This window comes from Mastomys coucha, unplaced genomic scaffold (assembly GCF_008632895.1).
Source record: "Mastomys coucha isolate ucsf_1 unplaced genomic scaffold, UCSF_Mcou_1 pScaffold15, whole genome shotgun sequence".
Classification (NCBI taxonomy): Eukaryota; Metazoa; Chordata; class Mammalia; order Rodentia; family Muridae; genus Mastomys; species Mastomys coucha.
This window is the reverse complement of record NW_022196897.1, coordinates 55,386,344-55,407,905: the sequence shown is the minus strand read 5'-3', so window position 1 is coordinate 55,407,905 and position 21,562 is coordinate 55,386,344. Positions and strand designations below refer to the sequence as shown.

At 37.3% G+C, this 21,562-nt stretch overlaps 1 protein-coding gene across 12 annotated transcripts in view; it reads right to left on the bottom strand.

Annotated features, from left to right (window-relative positions):
- Window positions 1-259: 259 nt before the first annotated feature.
- LOC116090262 (ankyrin repeat domain-containing protein 36C-like) overlaps window positions 260-21,562 on the bottom strand; it is a 145,980-nt gene continuing 124,677 nt past the window's right edge. For all 12 annotated transcript variants that reach the window (XM_031370501.1, XM_031370505.1, XM_031370504.1 and 9 more), the window contains 11 exons: window positions 19,705-19,775; window positions 19,171-19,288; window positions 17,541-17,725; window positions 16,602-16,830; window positions 15,644-15,759; window positions 12,338-12,464; window positions 9,461-9,675; window positions 7,254-7,473; window positions 4,375-4,589; window positions 3,223-3,448; window positions 260-452 (listed from right to left, as the gene is read on the bottom strand). In XM_031370501.1, coding sequence (XP_031226361.1) covers window positions 423-452; window positions 3,223-3,448; window positions 4,375-4,589; window positions 7,254-7,473; window positions 9,461-9,675; window positions 12,338-12,464; window positions 15,644-15,759; window positions 16,602-16,830; window positions 17,541-17,725; window positions 19,171-19,288; window positions 19,705-19,775 — 1,752 coding nt within the window. In that variant the 3' untranslated portion in view covers window positions 260-422. The remainder of the gene's footprint in view (window positions 453-3,222; window positions 3,449-4,374; window positions 4,590-7,253; window positions 7,474-9,460; window positions 9,676-12,337; window positions 12,465-15,643; window positions 15,760-16,601; window positions 16,831-17,540; window positions 17,726-19,170; window positions 19,289-19,704; window positions 19,776-21,562) is intronic.

The following is a 21,562-nucleotide window of genomic DNA, read 5'->3' as shown; positions in this document are numbered from 1 at the left end:
CTTTTCTTCAGTCATTGCAGTATTTCTTTGACTGACCAGGAGTCCAGCAGTGAGAGGGAACAGTGCTCAGGGAGAATGGAGAAGAGCTGGTGGCTCTTCTGTGGATACAGGGGCGGGGGTTGGGGATGAGGGGAAGGGCAGGGCAATCCAGGCCTGTTTTGCTCTCCCTTTCCCCTTCCCTGTGGCAGCAACCCCCCCCCCCCAAACACACACAAACAGAGCTGTAGAAAGATCAGTAAATGAAGCATAACTAGAAACATTCACATTTTCACATCTTTTATTTTATGCATGCAACAAAAATATTTAATGTAGAATATCAGCAGGTCAAAGGGAATAGAAGCCATTTATCATTTATGATAACTTATTTCAGAACTGATTAAGCTTAATTTGTGCATTTCAGAAACGCGCCGTCTTTGTCTTCTCTAGTAGTGGTTGGATAATTGCTGCCATGTCTGCAAAAATTCAAATAATATTTATAAGACTTCTGTTAAACAAGAAATAATATTACAGGAATGATACTCAGAAAATGTGGCCTTTACTTATTGTGGGTGGGTAGGTTCAAAAGGTAGGTAGAAGGGGGAGGTTTGTCGTAAGAGATAAGGTATGCCTGGAAATGCTATACTGATACCCGATATTTTGCATGCTAATTAAAAGCATATAAAATTGGCAAAGGAAAATGTGACCTCTGAACAATCCTTTCAGAGACCTCCTCTACTTGGAGAATAGTTTGAAAGACATCACCTAAGTCAGATCAGATAAATACAATTATGCTTAGAGGCGTAGATTATTTGTGGAATGTTGCTAAGATTGTTTTGAGTACCAACTACAATTAACATTTGCCTACTTTTTACACACCGTATTGACGATGTGGCCTCATTATTTTGGTTCAGTGATTAATCAATTCAATTCTTTATTCCAAATGCATCACTTTATAACTCTTAGCAAAAAATATGCCCTTAAAGAAAATATAATCTGATATTTTACTTTAATGAATTAAAAAATTCAATTTTACCTTCAGAAAATTAATAATTTAACATGCTCTGTGACCAATTTTCAAAACATTAAATACACAAAAGAAGAAAGTATAAATTATTGGCATAATGACAAATGACCTTTGTAATTTGTAATTCTGGGAAAATATTTAAAATATTATGCCACCTGGATTCTGCCCAAAGGTTTCAACAATAAGTTTACTTCGAGTAGTAAGAGCAATGCAGGCTTGGAGGCACAAGTGGAGCTTGAATTTTAATGCTCTGTGACTCCCTCGAATGGGAAACCCTGAGCAGTGCTTTAGTAGGAACGTGGACCCCTCTCACTGACTGAGTACACCTTCTCACTTAGCTGTGAAATGCGAAGGAGAGATTTAAACCATGCTTTTAAAGGAGAAGAGAAAGAGAATGGGGGCTGGCACACATGCTGTCCCTAAAAGCTAAACTTGGTGACAGATTCCGTAGGCTCAAAGTCCCAGTCATAGTTAGGACTAGGCCTTCAGGTGAGTGAGCTCTTGTTCTCAGCTCCACTCTACTCTCTTCAGTGTGTTGGCCTTTCTGCTTACTTAACAAATGCATCAATTTGCTTCGCTCTGGCTTTCTGGTTAATCCTGAAATTCTTTTCTATTGTATTAAGAACAGCAGCCCCTTCACTGAGTTTGCTTCCTCTTGCTGCCCAGCCACCACCTGGTTTCATGTCTTGCTGCTGCTACCAAAACAATGGGAAACAATGTAGCTGTTTGGGATCTAATTGATGTGTTAGTGCATTTGTTTATTTTTCCATTTTATGATATTCAGTTGCAAAACTTATTAGGAAATTTTAGACTTTAAAGATGCCAGTTAGGGGAGAGAATTGAGGCCCTAGTTAATATGAGTCTATGGTATTTTCTGGGGTCAAGAAGATCCTGAAAAACATGGATCAATTTTTTACTGATTGAAATTGCTGTTTTAATAACAGTAAATACAGAATAAAAAAAACGATTTTTAAAAACATATTTTATTTTATAAATCACCCTAGATCAAAAATTGTTCCAATAGTAGATATTCATCTCAAACTGGGTCAAGCACTATGTTTTCTTAAATACTTTTCAAGAGGCATGCTGTGTGACCATTGCAACAGGTTTTGATACATAGATGGTTACTGAAACTTAAATAAAAAAAAAATTGTAACAGCCCAGTAGTTGTGGTACATGCTTTTAATCCCAGCTCCTGGGAGACAGAGGCAGGTGGATCTCTCTGATTTTGAGGCTAGCCTGGTCTACAGAGCAAGGTCCAGGATAGCCAGGGCTGCACAGAGAAACCCTGTCTCAAAAAAACCAAAACAAACCAAAACAAAAATTCTAGGAAATATTAAATTCCCCTAAAATGACTATATCAATGTTTATAGCATGAATAATTTTTAAAAAGAAATATTATAATCTTAAAAAAGCTTCCCATATGTTTAGAGAAAGAAGTATTCCTATTTCAACTGCAAAGGAAATGGAGATAGCATGCGAGATCACACATGAGACTGTGGATAGGCAACATACAACTTGGATTTTTAAGGAAGTAGCAATTGAAAGGTGTTATATAACTGGAATCTTAGCTCCAAATCTCCCATGTGAGGGCAGGGTACACAAAATTAATGAACTGCACTTTGAAACATTGTTAAGAAATGGCTTAAGAAAATCACCCTCGTGAAATTAAAGATCGTACAGCAGTGATTACATTGAACCAAACCTGAAATCAACATGTGGAAAGTAAAACAGAAATAGAGGGAATATTCTTAACTTTCCTTGACTTAATTGGGATAGACCCTTCATAAAAAACATTCCTCTCAGATTCCTTTAAACTTGAAACATTCACACAAGAGTAACTGTCTAGATGTCAAGCTTGGGATGTTGGGGGAATACTATGAACTTGAGCTAAACCAAAGTTAATTAGGAGCTTAACCAATCAATCCCTTTTTAAGTCTTCCTATGACCACATTAAAAACACTAAACTTAGTTTCCCTATAGCCTTTAAAGAAAGTTCTGCATGTTTTAGCAGTCACATCTATTGATTCAAATTAAGAAAAAGTTATTTGATAAAAGTGAAAGCCCTGAGGATTTATAAATGTGTAAAACTGATTTTCTTTCTATATTAACACACAATTGTGATATTAACTTAAGATGAGTAAATTACATCAGCAAAGTAAAAACAAGAATTATAACAGACATATGAAACCATAATCAAAAGGTGCAGCACAGCTGACCCTGCATAGGTAGCTATCCAGACTCTCTACAAAATGCCATGGCCTAAGGCTTGGTGTCGTGGCTTCTTCTTGCATGAGACCTCCGCTGTACTCCAAACTGTTATAGAGTTGTCCAGATCCAAACCCAGGAGTAGGGCTTGTCATTGGATGCATGTTTGGCACAGAATTATAAGCCTCCGTTTTATCAAAGTTCCTCCTCATGGACTCATCTTGCCTGTCCTTAAGCCTGTGAAGATGCCAAAGGCAAACATAAGTGTCTCATTTTCCCTTGAAGGACTCCTTATAATGGGGTGGGGGGAGTGAATGACCTTTTTACCTAACAATGCCTAGACATTGTAACTGTGTCAGATAAGTAATGTGTACAGTTGTGATATAAAGTAGAACTGGAAGAACTGTGTGTCTGAATTCCAAACTGAGAAGGAAACCAAACAAAGCAAAGAAGCAGAGAAATGGCTGTCACTGATGTGTAATGTAGCTTTGCAGGTTACTGTTGGAATGGCCCTACAACAAGATTTTTGATGGTGCCATTAGAAATAGTTGTCATTGCGAAGGAACTGTGTAGATGATGTCCGGATGACTCCTTTCTTTATGATATAGGCTAAAGGGAAGCAGCTACTCAGACAGCTCATCTCCCCCTCAACGATGCACCATGGACGTGCCAGCCATTCTGTCGCCGCACCTCCTTCCCAACCAACATGGAACTGTTTTAACCACTTTTAAATTATGGCTTGTCTTTACCTTCATGTTAACCTTCTCCTTAGGACTCCACATGGCACAGAAAACCTTAAGAAGACCCTCTCTGTCTGCACAAGCCCTCTGGGGACACCAAGTAGCACAGTTGAAAGTCATTTAACAAAGCATTGGAAGGTGACCCTGGGGTAGCTCTAGTTCTACTAGATCCCTGAGCTTGGGTATCATACTCAAACCATAGCTGAACTGTTCATGTAAAAATTCATGCTACATAAGAGATATCATGGGGTAGAAAGTGCCCTGCAGTCCAATCTTGGGCAATAATAGAAACTACTTTGGGCAAACGTTTTTTAAAAATAGCTCGTTTATAAACATTAGTTTTCCATCATTATATTCTCTAGCTTGATTTCACATCATAAAACCTCAGGAATGTCTTCAGACACAAATACATACATTACTTACTTTAGTTGGTCATAAGTTAATGGCTTTGTCGTTTCTGTCCTTTCATGATATGGCTCCTCATGGTGTTTTGGTTTGGCTTTACGCAAGGCTTGATGAGTTACCTCTTCTGTGTGTTGGGACTTCAGGTTTGAAAGTGTGGATTTCTGTGGCTTTATACGTGAGGCATTAGGGTTTCCAACTTTGTCATGAGAAGTTTGCTGATTTTCTTCACTTACCTGAAAAAGATTTAAAATATATGTATTTAAATTGTGCTAATAATATATGTATGTGCTTGATTTCTATAGTTTCAGGACAATGATTCTGAATATATCAATATGTGAAAAATACAGCTTTAAATCACTCTCATGCTATTGCCATGGAATTAGATATTTTTGAAAAAAAATACAGAATGAGTGAAACACGTGAAGAAAGAATAACTTAAATGAAAATCACTTTCAAAATATGTTATTCTCTGGACCTATAATATAAAGCCATATGTGCTTCAGAAAGACTGACATGGTCATAAAGGCTAATGGAGAAAAATGATGCAAAAGCCATGGGAAAGGCAACGGCAGTTACACATAAGCTACAAGACAGTCGGCAGAGGAAGGATTGAGAACCACCTCCAAGAGGAACTCTTAACCGAGCTGGGATCAAAATGAACTGAGCATTTCCTTAGGGAGTAAGCACCTTCCATCCTAACCAAGTCACCACACGTGTGACCGGCCTCTCTTTCTTCTACAGTCTTCACAGTGAACAAGGGAATGTCTTTGAATTTGTAAATTATAGTTTGTTTTATCCATAATAACTGATTACTTGATAGGGTTGAGTGCAAATGAGTATAATTTTCAAGGATGAGAATATAAATTTTTTATATAAATTTTGACCAGAGGGCATTTCATAATAGTAGTTTGAAAACCTGTCATTCTTCAATATTTGTACTGGCTGGTTTTGTGTGTCAGCTTGACACAAGCTAGAGTTATCAGAGAGGAAAGAGCCTCAGTTGAGGAAATGCCTCTATGAGATCCAGCTGTAGAGCATTTTCTCAATTAGTGATCAATCAGGGAAGGCCCAGACCATGGTGGGTGGAGCCATCCCTGAGCTGGTGGTCCTGACTTCTTTAAGAAAGCAGACCAAGCAAGCCATGAGGATCAATTCAATAAGCAACATTCCTCCACGGCCTGTGCATCAGCTCCTGCCTCCAAGTTCCTGCCCTGTTTTGAGTTCTTGTCCTGACTTCCTTTGGTGATAAACAGCATAGAGTCATGAGACTGGATAGGAAGTGTAAGTAGAATAAACACTTTCCCCAATCTACAAGGAAAGTATAGGTGTTCCCACATGGGTGTTCTATCACCCTACTGCAAATCAAATTCCTCAGTATCCAGTAGCAACAACATTCAGAGCAAGCAGACATGTTGGAAATAATACTACATGCGATTCCAGCCTCCCATTCTAACTGTTTTTAACCAAATGTTAGTGGAGAAGAGAGGAGCTGGCCTTTTCAAGATTTTCTCAAACGGAAGATTGTAAAATGTAATGATTATTGTTTAACACACTAAATTTTGGGCAACTGAAATAAATTGGCAAATGATGGATCTGAAGAGATCCAGAGGAGGACTTTAAAGAAGCCCACAGTAAGAGTAACTTCTTATGTATGACAAGGCTAGTAAGAAGCAACATAAAACCACCAGTCACCAGAACTCCCAAATGAAAAGATTTCTTGTCAGTTTTCATAATAAGACTTTAATCAAAGAAATTATTAAATGCACTAAATTCCCATTAATAAATATATCAAGTGTTATTTGCACAATTAAATTGTAAAACAATATAAGGAGCTATTAATAAAAATGAATTGGAGCTCTGAAAGAATAGATATTTTAATCATGTATTTAGTTGGCAAGATTCCTCTTGGAATTCCAGAGGATGTAGGAATGTATACTCATGAGACTGGATAAGAGAAACAGAATTCATATTTTCACATTGTTTGTGATTTGAAGGCATTTTATATAGCTCTCACCTTTGATTCATCATCCTTTCAAGTAAAAACAAGGAAAAAAACCCAAAGATTCCTCCATTTTGATAATTGAAATACTTGATTAACAAAATTACTTTTAGTTGGTGGTCATGACACACATCTTTAATCCCAGCACTCAGGAGGCAGATGCAGGTGAATCTCTGAGTTCAAGACCAGCCTGATCTACAGAGTAAGCTCCAGGATAGTCAAGGCTACATAGCAAAATCATGTCTCAAACCAAGAAAGACAAAGAGAGAGAGAGAGAGATAGAGATAGAGAGAGAGAGAAAGACAGACACAGAGAGGGAATTACTTTTATTATAAGATTATGCAGTAATAATCACACCGAAAAAATTGAAATCAGTACATGGTAAATAAGACAGCCATTAAGGACATTTTTCTGTTCTTTCTGGTTTAGCAAATATACAGGTTTCATAAAAAAGTATTCCCAGGGAAAAAAATGTATTCTCAGATTTCCTTAACTGTAGGCATACACATTAGATACTTGATATGATGTCAAACTTGGGATGCTAGGGAAATATATGAAGACTATCATGAACCTGAACCCTAACAACACCACTTAAAATTCAGAGCCAATACCTTTCAAGGTTTACTTGTAATGACATGAGACAATGGCAGTTTTCTAAAATTTAATTTCCATATGCCTATAAAGATATGCATCATAATAAATATAAATGCCTGATGACTCAAGTGACTGTTGTAAATGCAGTCGCCAAGGAGTTTTAAAATATATACAATTGGTTTCTTTATTAACCCAAAATTGTGAGATTAATTTAAAATAAATAATTAATCAACTCAGTATGCAACCCAATTAAGAACACAATTATATAAGACACCTGAAACCAAAGAAAAACAGCTCAACTCACCCTGTTTAGGAAGCTCAATGAACTCTCAAAGGCCTGTAGCCTCGAGCTTGTCATCAAGGGTTCTCTTTGCAGGAAATTTCTGCTATATCCCAAACTGTTGTAGAGTTGTCCAGATCCAAACTCTGGAGCAGAGCTCATCATGCACATGTTTGGGGTAGAAGTATAAGCTTCCGTTTTATTAAAGTTCCTCCTCTTGGATCCATCTTGTCTGTCCTTAGACCTGTGAAGATTCCCAAAGGCAAGCATAAGTCTTATTGTTACCAAGGACCAGCCTCATCTTGGAGAGGGGTTTGAAGAAGGGGTATCCGGGAGTTGATAAAGAATGACTCAAGGTAAAGTCCTGGGTCACAAGCTGATGGCCTAGGCTCTGCTAGAGACAGCTTTCCAGATAACTCTCTCCTGAGACAGTTCTCTCTTGCAATTCCAGAAACTCTGGATAGCTCTGCTCTTGCAGATTAAAATCCCAGTCTTTTATTTACATATCAATGTAGCCATTACCTCAGGTTCCCTTATGATTATCCCATAAATCAGCACCACATGACCCCAGCACCCTGATTCTTACAAAAAGACAACAAACATATTTTTTGTTGTTGTTGTTGTTTATTTTTTTAACATTGCAGATAAATTCAGAGATTTGCCTGGTTTTGTAACAAACAATAAGAGAGTTAGGTGGAATATTGCCCTGAGATTACCATTCCTACCATGCCTGGGCTTAACCCAGCTCTGTCCCAGGCTGACCTTGAACTCTTTGTAATTTTCTGACAAGCTGGCTCACAGTGCAGGTGCCTTTGTTCTTTTAGGTCCGTGAAGCTCCTTATATAATTCATTTGCATAGTTGAGAAATTAGATATTTTTGAACTCATATTTTCAGAATTATTTTCCACAGCCTTAAGGACTATACTGAAGGTCCCAGCGATTATCATTTTGCTGAAACATTAGCCACACCCTCCCATTCTGGACTTGTTCTGTCACCAATTATCATGGAGTCATTAACCTTGGCAGCGAGGACATTTCCTTATAATCTTAGCAGGGAGAATATATACATACACACACATACATATATACATACACACATATACATATATATATATGTGCATATACATATGTATATGTATAACATACACACATGTATATACAAATATATATGTATATATGTATATATGTTTATATATATGTAAACACACACACATATATATGTATATATGCATATATATAATACAAACAAGCCTCAATCCCAGGAATTATCAACACTTCTGGAGGCTCATGACCTGCTGGTTCTGTTCCAGGGGCAGGAAACCATGTCACACCATTCCTTCCACATGGCCAAACAGGACTCGGTGTATTTTCCCATGAAAGACTTCTAACAATGGCAAAAGAGCAAATAAACATTTTCCCTACAAACAACATCAGAACACTGAACTGGAAATAATTATATTTCTGGATTCTAAACTAAAAAGAAAAACAATAGAGGGGACAGGGAAATGGCTGTCATATATGTGTGACTCAGCAGGTTAAACTGATACCTTGTATCTGCCAAGAAGCAGTGTGAAATAACTGTCCATAACTTCCTTGATTATGGTGGCAACTAAAACAATCAAAGCTTTATAGACAGTGCATACCATGCTTTCCTAGTCATTAGGGATGGGACCATATACCATTTTGTCTCTACATACCCTTCCTGCTGCACAAGGAGGACTTGTTTTATCACTCTTAAATCATGCTTGTCTTAGCCACCATACTAACCTACATTGCCACCCTGACTTCAGCCCAGAATAACTTAGGAGGACCACCCCTCCAACCCTCTAGTGGGAACACCAAGTAATACAGTTGAAAGTCCGTTGGCAAATGTTAGAATGTGGCCACCTTATCTATCTAGGTGCTTATGTTATCATACTCAGACAACACTTAAACTTTTAACTGATAAATTCATAGGTATTCTGATCTGCAATTTTACAAGAGTATAAATAAACTAAGTTTAGTTTAATTAAGAGTATAAAGTGTACATTATGAAGATACTGTGTGGGAAAGCACCATGCAACCCAAACCTGGGAAATAACAGCAACTATTTTTGAATGAGCATATTAAAAAAGAGTTCACTTAGTAAGATGTCTTTCCAAAATTATAGTTTCTAGCTTGATTCCACACAATGGAATCTCATCAATGTCTTTTACTAACAATCATTCTTCAGAGACAAATGACTGACTTGCCTTAGTTGTCCTTGAGATGATGAGCTTGTCATTGCCACCCATTCTAGACAGGGATCCGTATGCTGTTCTGATTCTGTTTTATATAAGGCTTGACAAGTGGTTTCTTCTGGGTGTTCAGATTCCAGATTTGTACATCCCAATTCCCATGGGCTCATGAGCAAGGCACTGTGGTTCCCTGGTGCGTTATCAAAAATTCCTTGATCTTCTCTTATTATCTGAAAGAAATTTAAAAGATATATTTTCTTTTAATTGTGATAACAATAAATACTATGTGTTCTATTCTTCTAGCTTTGGGCAGTAACTCTGAACATTTAAATACGTGTGCAAGTGTGTATGTGTATTTGTGTTTGTGTGTGGAATTGTCAAAGTAAGCCTGGTGCACTGGAGATAAGTCCTCCAGTGCTGATATATCTACTCAGCTCCAAATCATTCTCATGTCAGTGCCCATGGAATTATATATTTTGAAAAACTCATGGGATGAATCAAAAGTGTTAATAATATGGATAATTTTTATTAAAATAATTTTCAGAGTATGTTATATGATGGAGTTAGAATATAAAATTACAAGTACATCCGAGGGCTCCTGTCAGATTATCTGATCTGGTGTCAAAGCAACAACATAAGGAGAACAAGGCCACAGAAAAGCTGACACAAAAACTGAGGGTGTGTGATTGTTGTTAAACAGCAGCTACAAGACAATCAGCAGAGGGAGGATGGAGAAGAATCACCTCTGAGAGAAACTGTTCATTGAGCTGGGACCAAAATAAACTGAAGCATTTCCTTAGGGAGTGAGCTCCTTCATCCTAACCAAGTCACCACAGATGTGACCTGCCCTCTCTGTCTTCCACACAGCCCTCACGGTGAACAACGGAGTGTCTTTAAATTTGTAAATTATAGTTTGCTTCATCCATAAGTGATTATTTGATAAGGCTGTTTGTAAATGAGACTTATTTGCAATGGTTGAGTTATATTCCATTGTTAGGACATAAGATAACAATAATTTGAAAAGCTGTTATTCTGTAATATTTATTCCACAAATGTTGTCTTAATGAAAAAAAATCTCAAACTTGCTTCTAATAAATAGAGGTGATAAGATTCACGCCTTGTGATTTCCAACAATAGTTTAGAAAGTACTTTGCATCAATGTCATCCCCATGTTGTGAGGGCATCAGACTACAAGGAAAGCCTAGGTGTTCCTACGTGAGTGTTCCACCACACTACTTCCAATGAAGCTACTGCCTGCTTCTAATACCAGTATCCAAAGCAAGCAGATATATTAGGGAATAACACTCCAGCCTTCTACCTTTTCAGTCTGTCCCAACTGAATGTCATGGGAAAAGAAATGATCTATCCTCGTCAAGATTTTTCTCAATCTGTAGATTTTAGAATGAAGTGAATGCTGTTTAAACCACTAGTCTTTGGAGAAATAAACAAATTGTCAAATGAATATGAACTTAACCAGTGTAGAATTTCACATAATTTAGCCTTTTTTAAAGAATGTGATATTATTGAGGAAAGAAGTTTCATGTCACATCCTTTCAGTTCAGATTCTTACAACTCTGTAAATGTTTTTATTCTTTAAAAATTTAGGAACTATAGAAAAATGGGAAATAGGAACACATACAAGTATAGTTGGTAAATGACATTACTTGGAGTTAGCCATCCACCACCTCTGATATTACACTCTTTCTGTTCAGTTTTCAGAAATAGTTAGTAACCCTTTGGAAGAAAAAGTACAGTGTACATATTCTATGTAGGGCTGACTTTATTATTACTACTATTATTGTTGTTATTGTTTTCAAATGCTATTATCAGTGTGGAATATGACTAAAAAGTATAATCACTGAATTTTATTTGGAACTAGCAAAATAATAGATATGGAAATTCTGTAAATTACTAGATTTTATTTTACTATTTACTACTTTACATTTACATATGCTAATTTTTTCAATTACATCATCCTCTAAAGTTAACCTCATATTTGTGATATGGAAACAGTCATACAATGTTTTAAAGTGGGAATTTCTGGGTTTGTTGGAGACTTAGTTGTGTCATGTGGTGTTTTTCTGGAAGCTGTCGGGTGAAAGAGCATATGGTGTTTCACTAGAGCAGACACTTGAGAGGCATATGCTGTTTAGAATGAGTATAAATATAACCCGACTGACAGTGGATGACACTGTGGCATTGGTTCTCTTTGCAACTCTTTGCTGGTCTTCATTGGGCTTCGCTGATGTTGACCTTTCCTGATGGCACTCTTGCACTGGTTCACCTTGCTTTCTTCACTGATCTTCACTTGTTGTGACTTCATGGAGAGAAATGCACCAAAGAACTTGTGGTGGTATTCTGGCTGTTTCTTGCTGCTGCTGCAGACTTGTGCCTGTAGGGCAAAGTGGATCTAGCCACTGCTACTGATTTGTGTTTGGGGTTTGCTCAGTGGCCTGGCCTGTTGGTCCTGATTCATGTTTGTTGTTTTGCTAGTGGACTGGAATGCTGCCAACAAAGATTGGAATCATCCCCCATAAAAACTATTTCTAAACAGGCCCACAGCCCCCATTTCTATTAACCTTTCTTTTCTCTTACCTCTGATGAGTGGTAGGCTAAAAGGGAGGTTGAAGAATCATTTCTAAAGTAGGTTTTGAAAAACCTAAGCCTATAATGTTTGTTGCTTGGTTTTGAGTTATCAATTTGTTTTGAGACAAAAGAGAATCAATTGCTTGTTCATTTTTAAAGAACTTATATAGTTTTATAGAAACTGATACTTTTTCATTAATATCACTTGGTAGTATTTTTTTTAAAACATCTCACTTATTGTTAAAACATTGAGGGGTTTATTTATCAAACTGACTCTTTTGGGTCCCCTAGCTCATAGAATAGTACCTCATGTTGTAGTTCATCAATTGGAATATTCTTTTCAAATTGCCTGGTGTTCAAAATTTCAGAGAAACTATGCTCTCCATTTTCACACACAGTTGATGTTTTTGTTGGTTTAAAACATTTTTTACTTCTATAAGAATGTAAAGATTGAATTAGTGACAACTTCTCTAGAGTAAACATAAAGCATATGTTATGAGCAAACACATAAAACCAATAAATATGATTCTTATTTATTCAAACTAACTTTATTTGAAAGCATTTAAAAATTATAACTTCAAGTAAATAATACTGAGGAATTTCTTAAGACACACATGGTATGTAAAAAGCTCATATTGAGGCTAAATGATGAATTCAGATATGAAACTTTTTGTGTAAGTCTCATGAACTGAATTCAATCCTCAGAATCCACAAAAAGGGAAAGATCAAAACTAACATCATGGCATTGTTTTCCTACCATGAACACACACACACCCATGAATAAAAATACAAATGCTTTTATACACATTACTTATCATTATCTATCTATCTATCTATCTATCTATCTATCTATCTATCTATCTATCTATCTATCTATGTACCACCTGTCAACTATCTATCTATCACCTAATATCTATCTATCTATCTATCTATCTATCTATCTATCTATCTATCATCTATCTATATCTCACTCTATGTCTATCTTTATATATATCTACATCTATACTTATCTACCTATATCTCTCTATTTATATCTATCTATCTTATCTATATATCTGTATATCTAACTCTTGTCAGCCTTCCTCTCTGCTCATTTATATCCAAGGAATCAACAAGGTCTTCATGAAAATATTAGAAAATGCCAAATATATACTGAGATCTTACTTTCATTCTTTATTCACTAAACAATATAGCAACATGAATTCTGCTTAAAACTTGAATTATATATGGAACTATGGTTGCTCTCCACTGACTGACAGCAAGATCCAATTGCTGAAGATAACACCCTCCTAACTCATTGAACTTGGAGAGATTGAGCTGGTACATGTTCAAAACTTCATACCTGTGTTCTAGAGTCTTTGGTATGGAAAGATACTTTGCAAGTTACCAAAAGAGAAACATAAACACCAACCCCAACCCAGTCATATAACCTTTGATCTGCAATGATGCCCTACCTACAAATAGGGCAATAGTGGCACAGAGCTTATAGAAGTAACCAACCAATAAAATTGACTTAAGGTCGACTCCATAAGATGAAACCTATATCCATCACTACTTTGGTGACCAAAACCCAGAAACTAGATAGCCCAGAGACCTAGGGTGAAACCAAATACTATTGTTCTTTTAATAGTGATAAAATAATTCTTAATGGTATTTTGTTATACTCATAGATCAGTGCCTTATTTGGCCACCATTAGAGATGCTTCCTCCTGCAACAGATAGAAGCAGATCTTGAGATCCACAGCCAGACAGCACACAGAAAGTTGGGGGAAAGAGATGGGGAGGGGCAGAGAGACAGAGATAGAGAGAGACACAGACACACACACATTGAAAGAGAGAGAGAGAGAAAGAGAGAGGGGGAGGGAGAGAGAGGAAAGAGAATACTAACCAACAAGTGATAAAGTTATTGATAAGCATGACTATGTTATATGTAAATAGCATGTTGTTTGTACAAGGGACTTGAATATACATAGTGTTGTACCTTGGAAAGTGATATGTCTGTAGATTTGAGAGTGAAGAGTTGGTCTGTATCTTGTGCTTCTGATTAAAGTACTGTAGCCTTTGTGGACGTGGGAATTGGCTTAACAAGCATGCTCTTGGGGGGGGGTGTGTGATTTGATTATACCCTGATGCCTCTTCTGGGTCTTTCTGCTTCCTGGTCTATGGAGATGTGAACAACATGGGCAAGCAAGCTAATGCTGTGAGGAAAGTACTACCCTCTGCCATGCCTTCACCACCAAGATTGGCACTATTGTTTCAAATCATGTTGTAGAATAAAATCTTCCTTATGTTGCTTTTATCAGGTATTTGATTGGAGACATGACAAAAAGTAAAGTGCATGGATTTGAGTTTCTGCCAGGTTTCCTCAAATCCATGCCCTCCTGATGCCAAGGGATGAGTAAGAGTGTATGTATATGGGAGTCATTCCACACCCACCTCAGTCATTTTCTTCCAGGGAAAGTATGCTTTGAAAACCAAGTAGAAATAGCATAGAAAGTTTAGTATTTGTACACTAAGGAGAGTTATAGGGCCCTTCGAACTTGAATTTAGTCAACACTTCAAGATGAAGCCAAATACAGTGATAATGAGATTTGCATTTATTTTCCCAAGTGAATGCTTCATCGAACAATCATAACCTTCCTTAACTTAGGCATGACAATGTCTCTTGAATGTCCCATTGCAGCTACATGCTCCCTTTGTACCACACCTGGTAAAACCAAATACTACTGTTCTTTTTTTTTAAAAAAAAAATAGTGATAAAGTGACTTTTAATGGTACTCTATGAGTAGTGCTGTACTCATAGATCAATGCCTCATTCAGCCACCATCTTGGAAGTGAGTTGGGGAATATATTTGAGCTGCTTCTGTTTCCCTTTGAAGAGCTTTGAAGAGTTTCCCACACTTTCTTCAAGGATAGCCAAATGCTCCATCAGTTCACTAGGGAAGTCAGCATTCACAGTGATTTCCTGACTTGACCAGGTTTTGTTCAGACAAAGGAAAAGAAGTGAATTACATGAATTACAACTTCTTCATAACAATCATCTTTCACTTCATTTATGAGAAAGGTCCAGTATGCAGGAAAAAGCCTTAGCTCACACACCCCAAACAAATGAATGAATACAAACATATGTATACATGCAGACAGAGGGACACACAGACAGACATGCATGTATTAGGTGCATATGGAGGACATCTAGAAGGTGGAATGTATCTGATTGGTTAATGTTGTATCTGACAAACACAGCAAGGGGATATAAGCAGATTCAAGAGACTTTTGATGTGGTTAAAAGCCAGCACTGAAGAGAGATTTTATAGCGAAGTGTTGGCTGAAGGAAAAGAAGACAACACTTTCAGAACCAAGCTGTAGGGTCGAAGAAGAGTATAGCTGAATATCAAAGACTTGACTACTATCGTTTCAACATCATTATAGAGGAATGTGGCCTTGCGCAAATGGTTGGAGGTTTTTGTTTAGAACTCCTGAGATAAATTTTAAGCTATGAGAATTCAGGTAAGAAAATGCAAATACAAAATGGATTCTTATTTTGCTTTTCATACAAGTACAGGGATAACAAAGAATGAATGTTTAAACAGATATGAAATGCTAAAGTCTTACGGAGTTCTCTCTTTAGCTGGTTCCAAACATTTCTCCTTTTTTGGATGCAGCTCAGGTTGTGGAGACAGAACCGACTTGGTGAGTGCTTTATTGACATCTTCATTGTCATCTGCAGGCTTTGAAAAGGTGGGAAGTTAGCTTTTAAAAATACAGAACTTGTTGTGTCTGGGACCTATTTCTCACAGGTTTAGGAATCTAGGTGGATTCTCTAAATGTAAATCGTATGCTGGCAACCAAGCACACAAATGTAAGCAGAAGGCTTTTCCTAAAACAGCTCAGATTGATTGACATTTTCAACCTTTTATATTGCTGAAATTTACACAGTAAAATGCATTTCTTTTTTTTTTTTTTTGGTTTTTCGAGACAGGGTTTCTCTGTATAGCCCTGGCTGTCCTGGAGCTCACTCTGTAGACCAGGCTGGCCTCGAACTCAGAAATCCACCTGCCTCTGCCTCCCAAGTGCTGGGATTAAAGAAAATGCATTTCTTTTTAACTTATGCCTGTTAATAATGATTTTTGTTTTGGTTGTGGCTGCCTTTCATACTAGTCCTAGAAACATTTCACTTTTGGGCAATGCCTGCTCCTGACTGTGTTTCATGTGCAACTGACTCTAAATGAAAGCACCATCACTAACAGCATGCATTCACACAGGAGTCTGCCTTTTCGATACTCTAGAAACACTAAACAGGGCCAGGGTTAGGGCTCTGCAGCTAAGAGTATCTTTGGCTAAGCCTCCGCAATCCAGTCCTAGACCCTAGGGAAGACATTTGAAAGAGATAAGGGGCTTCCCCAAGTTGTCTTCTGTCATCCACATGCTTGCTGCTCCTCCCACAAAAAAACCCTAAATAATTAAAAATGAAAAATTTAAAATCTTTTAAAAACGAAACAATCCAGTAGATTGCACATCAATAGCTCAGACTGTATTACCCAGAGGGAAAAAATTTAATAATACAACTAACCGCGTCCAGGTGGGCTGTTATGTACTGATTTGAAGGTTGTGGGCCTGAAGTGTGTTCTGGAGTCAGCGTGTTCTCTTGGGTAAAGAGGCTTCCCAATCTTCTATGAAAATTTGCCATGCAGGGACACTCAGAGGCAAGTACAGAAGAGCTCAGCAAGTTCTGTAATGCTGTGTTATGCTGAGTCAGCATGACAAACTGGGCCATAACCTCCTTCAGCTTAGCTTCTGTCCTGTGAAGAGTGGGAAGGGAAGTAGTGTCTCATTTCTCCTCCAATCCCCAATCAACGCATTAGATACAGAACTTGGTTTATTTGCCTCCCACATAGCATCACGCATTGAAGGAGAAATTATTTGGAAGCGCCATGCAAAGTACTCTCTATTTGATGCCGTGTTAAGGTTTTCCTATGCTGTGAGTATGCCTTTGTGAAGAGCAGAAATGTTTAAAAGAGCTGTTTGTGTCTAGGCATTGTCTCGTGGAAATGCTCAGGATCAGAATCAAGGCAAGTTGCCCAGTGGGATATGATACCCAGAGGAGACATGCTGGTTGTCCTCGACACTGTGACTTTATGTTACTATATTCTAGAAAATATTCAACTGTTCAATATTTATATTTCTGGGAGTGTGGACAAGCAAACTTTTAGCAGTGCAGGTAGGTATACTAATGAAAAAAATCATCAGCAAACTTACTGAAAGAAATCTAAGAAACCAAGATAAATATATGACTACTAAGAGCAAACACACTAGTATATACACCAATAAAGGGGAGATGCCCTTCTGGGTTTGCTTCCTGAAGCTCAGTTCATTTGTCATTAGTGTTTTCTGAGATTATATTCTCTAGTTAGTGTTTATATCCATGATACTATTTTGTTAAAATGCACTTTTGTGAGACATGATTAAGGAGCTGAATTAATATTCTATATGACTCTTGGGTTTTACTCACTCCATCAGTTTATGTGACTGGTTAAGTTTGACATAGTTTTCCAGCACCATAACATTCTCACGTGTTCGGGTCTTTATTTCAGAGAATTCCCTTTCCAGATGTTGAATTCTGAGTTCCAGCTGGCTCATTACTGTAGTAGTAAACATTTCTCTGAAAGCATTAAAGAGCTCCCGTCCTATTTGTGTCTGAAAAAAATTACAAAGTTTTGAGAAGAGATACTTTAATAATATAAATAACAGTGCATTATGTTTCTGTAGTTCTGGCTCATAATTTAGCTAGAAGTTTAAATGTATGGAAATGGTGGACTGTAAAGCATTTACATCCCTGTTTACTGCATTTAATCTAAATTATAAAAAATTGATTTATTACTGTATTTGTGTATGCACTGATTTCAGTTGCTAAGTCTGAAAGAGATTTAAATATTTATTAATCAATATATACTTACATATTTTCCCTTCTGTGATAAGCGAATAAAACTGGGTGATGAAGTGATCTTCAGGACAGTGAGGTTAAACCACAAGGTGGAGGGACTTGAGCACAAATCCCCTTCTTTGTCTTACACTTGGTTATATGGGAAAAGCTGCAAGTCAAGCCACAATGCTTTTACATATCACACAGCTTGCCTATAAGACTTGCAAGTCCCAATGACTGTATTCCAACTAATGGAACTTCTGCAGTCACAAGAAAACTCAGCCTCATTTGAGAGGAGACTGTTTAAGAGAGCTGCTGTTTAATCTAGCTAGCACATGTAAGGAAACCAATTCAAGGATGCGATGACCCTACTGTACTGAAGATTCCACAGTGAAGTATTGTGGTGTCCATCCCATAAACACATACATGAGTGACTATATTCTGCTCTTTTTGATTAATAGTTGAGTACCTTTCATCAGACATTTATGAATTAACATCTCGTGAGAATTATACACACCAATCCTTGACAAGGTTGGACTCTAAGGTACTTGAAAGCTAATAAACAAAGTGAATTTAAACAAAGAGACAAAAATGTGCTCTGAACCTGTAACTCTAGGAAGTCTGTTTTCTATTATAGCCCTACTTGACATAGCAGCTATATCTCCATTTCAACAGCTATTAACTCCTCTTTTAAGATTCCAAAAAGAAAAACACATTTCTTTGGAAACAATGCTAAATGGTGATTACCATCATTAACTCTCCACAGTTGGTATAATTAATTCTCCAGACTCACTGACAGTTCAGATCCCACGATGAACTGAGGAATGTACAAAGCATTAAATTTCTTGGAAGATTTGTGGAACATAATGACACTCAAACAGGTTTTGGAACAGCAATGTCCAGCCCATTTTTGTCAGAATGGAAAAAATGTAAAAATCAAAGTGTTTATCATTGAATGAAGAGAATGAAACACGGCATATCTTAAAACTTAGGTTGAAAACAGCTACAGTCTTTTCCATTAGCATATTACTACCAGCATAGTTAACTATGTGGGTTTTGTCCACTTCTTTGTAACCAAGAGGACTGGCACTAGTGGTGGTAATATAAACATCTTTATTCATAACAATTCTAGTGGTGCCTACAATGTTTCTACATCCAATGACCAGAGAAAGAAAATCTCCACTTCAGTGTGGTAGCAATGAATAAAAGGCCCACTTACCAGATGGCCAGTTCCTGCCAATGTTTTCTCTTCACGTGGTAGTTTTCTCTCAAGTTGTTCGATTGTCTCTGTTTGCTTTTTGATGGTTTCTACTAACTTGAAAACTTCATGTTCAACCCTAAAAAGTAGGTATATTTCCATTAATTACTCTGAGATTAATTATCAGACAAAAAGAAACATTTGACTCTGAATCTGATTATAAGTATTTCTAATGAAATGTTTGGAAAGTAGGTGATTTGGTAAATGCATCTCATTTACGTCTGGGTTTGGTAGTTAACATGAAGACTGGGGTGTGAATTAGACATTAGTTCTTTTCTAGTTTCATTGGAGATTGGACCCCAGGATGTCAACTTTATGCAAGTCACATCCTCTACCTCTGAGCTGCTTCCAAAATCCTAAATATACATTGAAAATAATTCATGGGAGACTTTTGTAGACTCTAAACAGATACATGTATCATTGTGTTTCCAGTATTGCATGGCTTATTTTTATTATAACTATTCATGCACTCGTATGTACTACTTTAAATTGTACTTTTGCAGGTGTTCCTTCATCATGCTGTCACTGTGCCCAGCCTCTGTCTCTGGATGCCGTGCTTCTTGCAACTAACAGAAAGAGAAAGACAGGACATATTAATCTGCTCAGAGGCTCCATGTGCTGAAATCTGACAGAAAGACAGCCAGATCCCACTGGATCATTCATACTGCATTTATACTCTTCCTCAGAGTTGAATGAATTGCTTGTTGTAACAGGGACCTTATGGCTCATCAAGTCAGTTTCTCAAGCAGAAGCTTGTTGACCCTCATCTTTATCTTTGCTTTTTCAATTTGAAATCCATTTTTTTTTTTTTTGAGAGTTTCTCACTATGTCAGTTCAAGCTGACCTTAAACCCATTGTTCTCCTTGGGTCCATGTCCCACACACTAGGGTTAAGCTGTGTATCTCACCACATTTGGTGCTCAAAATAAACATTTTCAGAAATTCAGATTGATAAAGTTGGTGTCATAGGGAAAGCTAGAAGGTATGTTTGTGGTAAGCATTTCTATTTTTATAGTCAAAGCACCCTTCATTAACTGTAATTTGAAATTTTCACACATATGAATGACAAAGTTAAACCGATGAAATACACCAGTCTCCCACAGGGTAACTGATGGTTTGTATAATTCTTGGCCCAGGGAATAGTATTATTTGGAGGTGTGGCCTTGTTGGAGTAGATGTGGCCTTGTTGGAGTAGGCATGTCACTGTGGACATGGGCTTTAAGACCCTACTCCTAGCTGCCTGGAAGTCAGTCTTCCACTACCAGCCTTCAGCTGAAGATGTTGAATTCTCAGCTTTACCTGCACAATGCTTGCCTGGATGCTGCCATGTTCCTGTCTTGAGGATAATGAGCTGAACCTCTGAACCTGTAAGCCAGCTCCAATTAAATGTTGTCCTTATAAGAGTTGCGTTGGTCATGGTGTCTGTTCAAGCAATACAACCCTAACTAATATAGAAGCTGGTACTAGGGACTGGGGTACTGCTGTGATAGGCCTGACCATGCTTTTGTCTAGAAGAATGTGGACTTTGAGACTTTGGATTTGGAAAGCGGTGGAATGCTTTAAATGGGGCTTAATGGGATATCCTAGTAGGACTAAGGAATACTTTGTTACCGAGAGTGATTTGAATTGTATAGACTTGGCCCAAGAGGTTTCAGTGGAGAATTTCAATATGTGGCCAAGGGATCTGACATCCTCTCCTGCCTCTGCAGTTACCCACATGGAAATGTGAATATACAGATACAGACAGACAGATAGACATACACACACGCACACACACACACACACACACACAAATGATAAAAACAAATCTTTAAATGCAAAAGAAAGCACATGATGTTTGGAGAGAGACATGTTTAGGGAGAGTCGGAGAGGTGAGTGAGGGTAGATATAATCAAAATACATTGCATACATGTATAAAATGCTTGAAGATTAAATAGAACATATTATTAAAAAAAAGCAAACAAGAGTTCTCCAAGTTCTTCAGTGTAACTAAACATGCATTTGTAAGAACTTTGTTTTTCAGGAACCTTTTAAAGTATTAAGCAGGAATCAACAAGCATTTATTTACAATAAATAATATGCAAATAAAAATCTCAAATCTAATTTCTAGGGGTGTGGGGATAGTGTCTGCATACTGTGTGGAAGCATCAACTGTCAGTAAAAAATCTGATAGCAAATAATCTGAGGCAGGATTAGAAGGTGGGGCATCTAGCAGCTAGAGAAAGGGACTCTGGGAAATAGTAAGGCACATGAAGATTCCCCATCTGGACTAGGAGGAAGTCTTGTATGGAACAGAGGAGAGGTAACTAAGCACATGACATACACAGAATAGTATAAACTGGTTAACAAAAGTT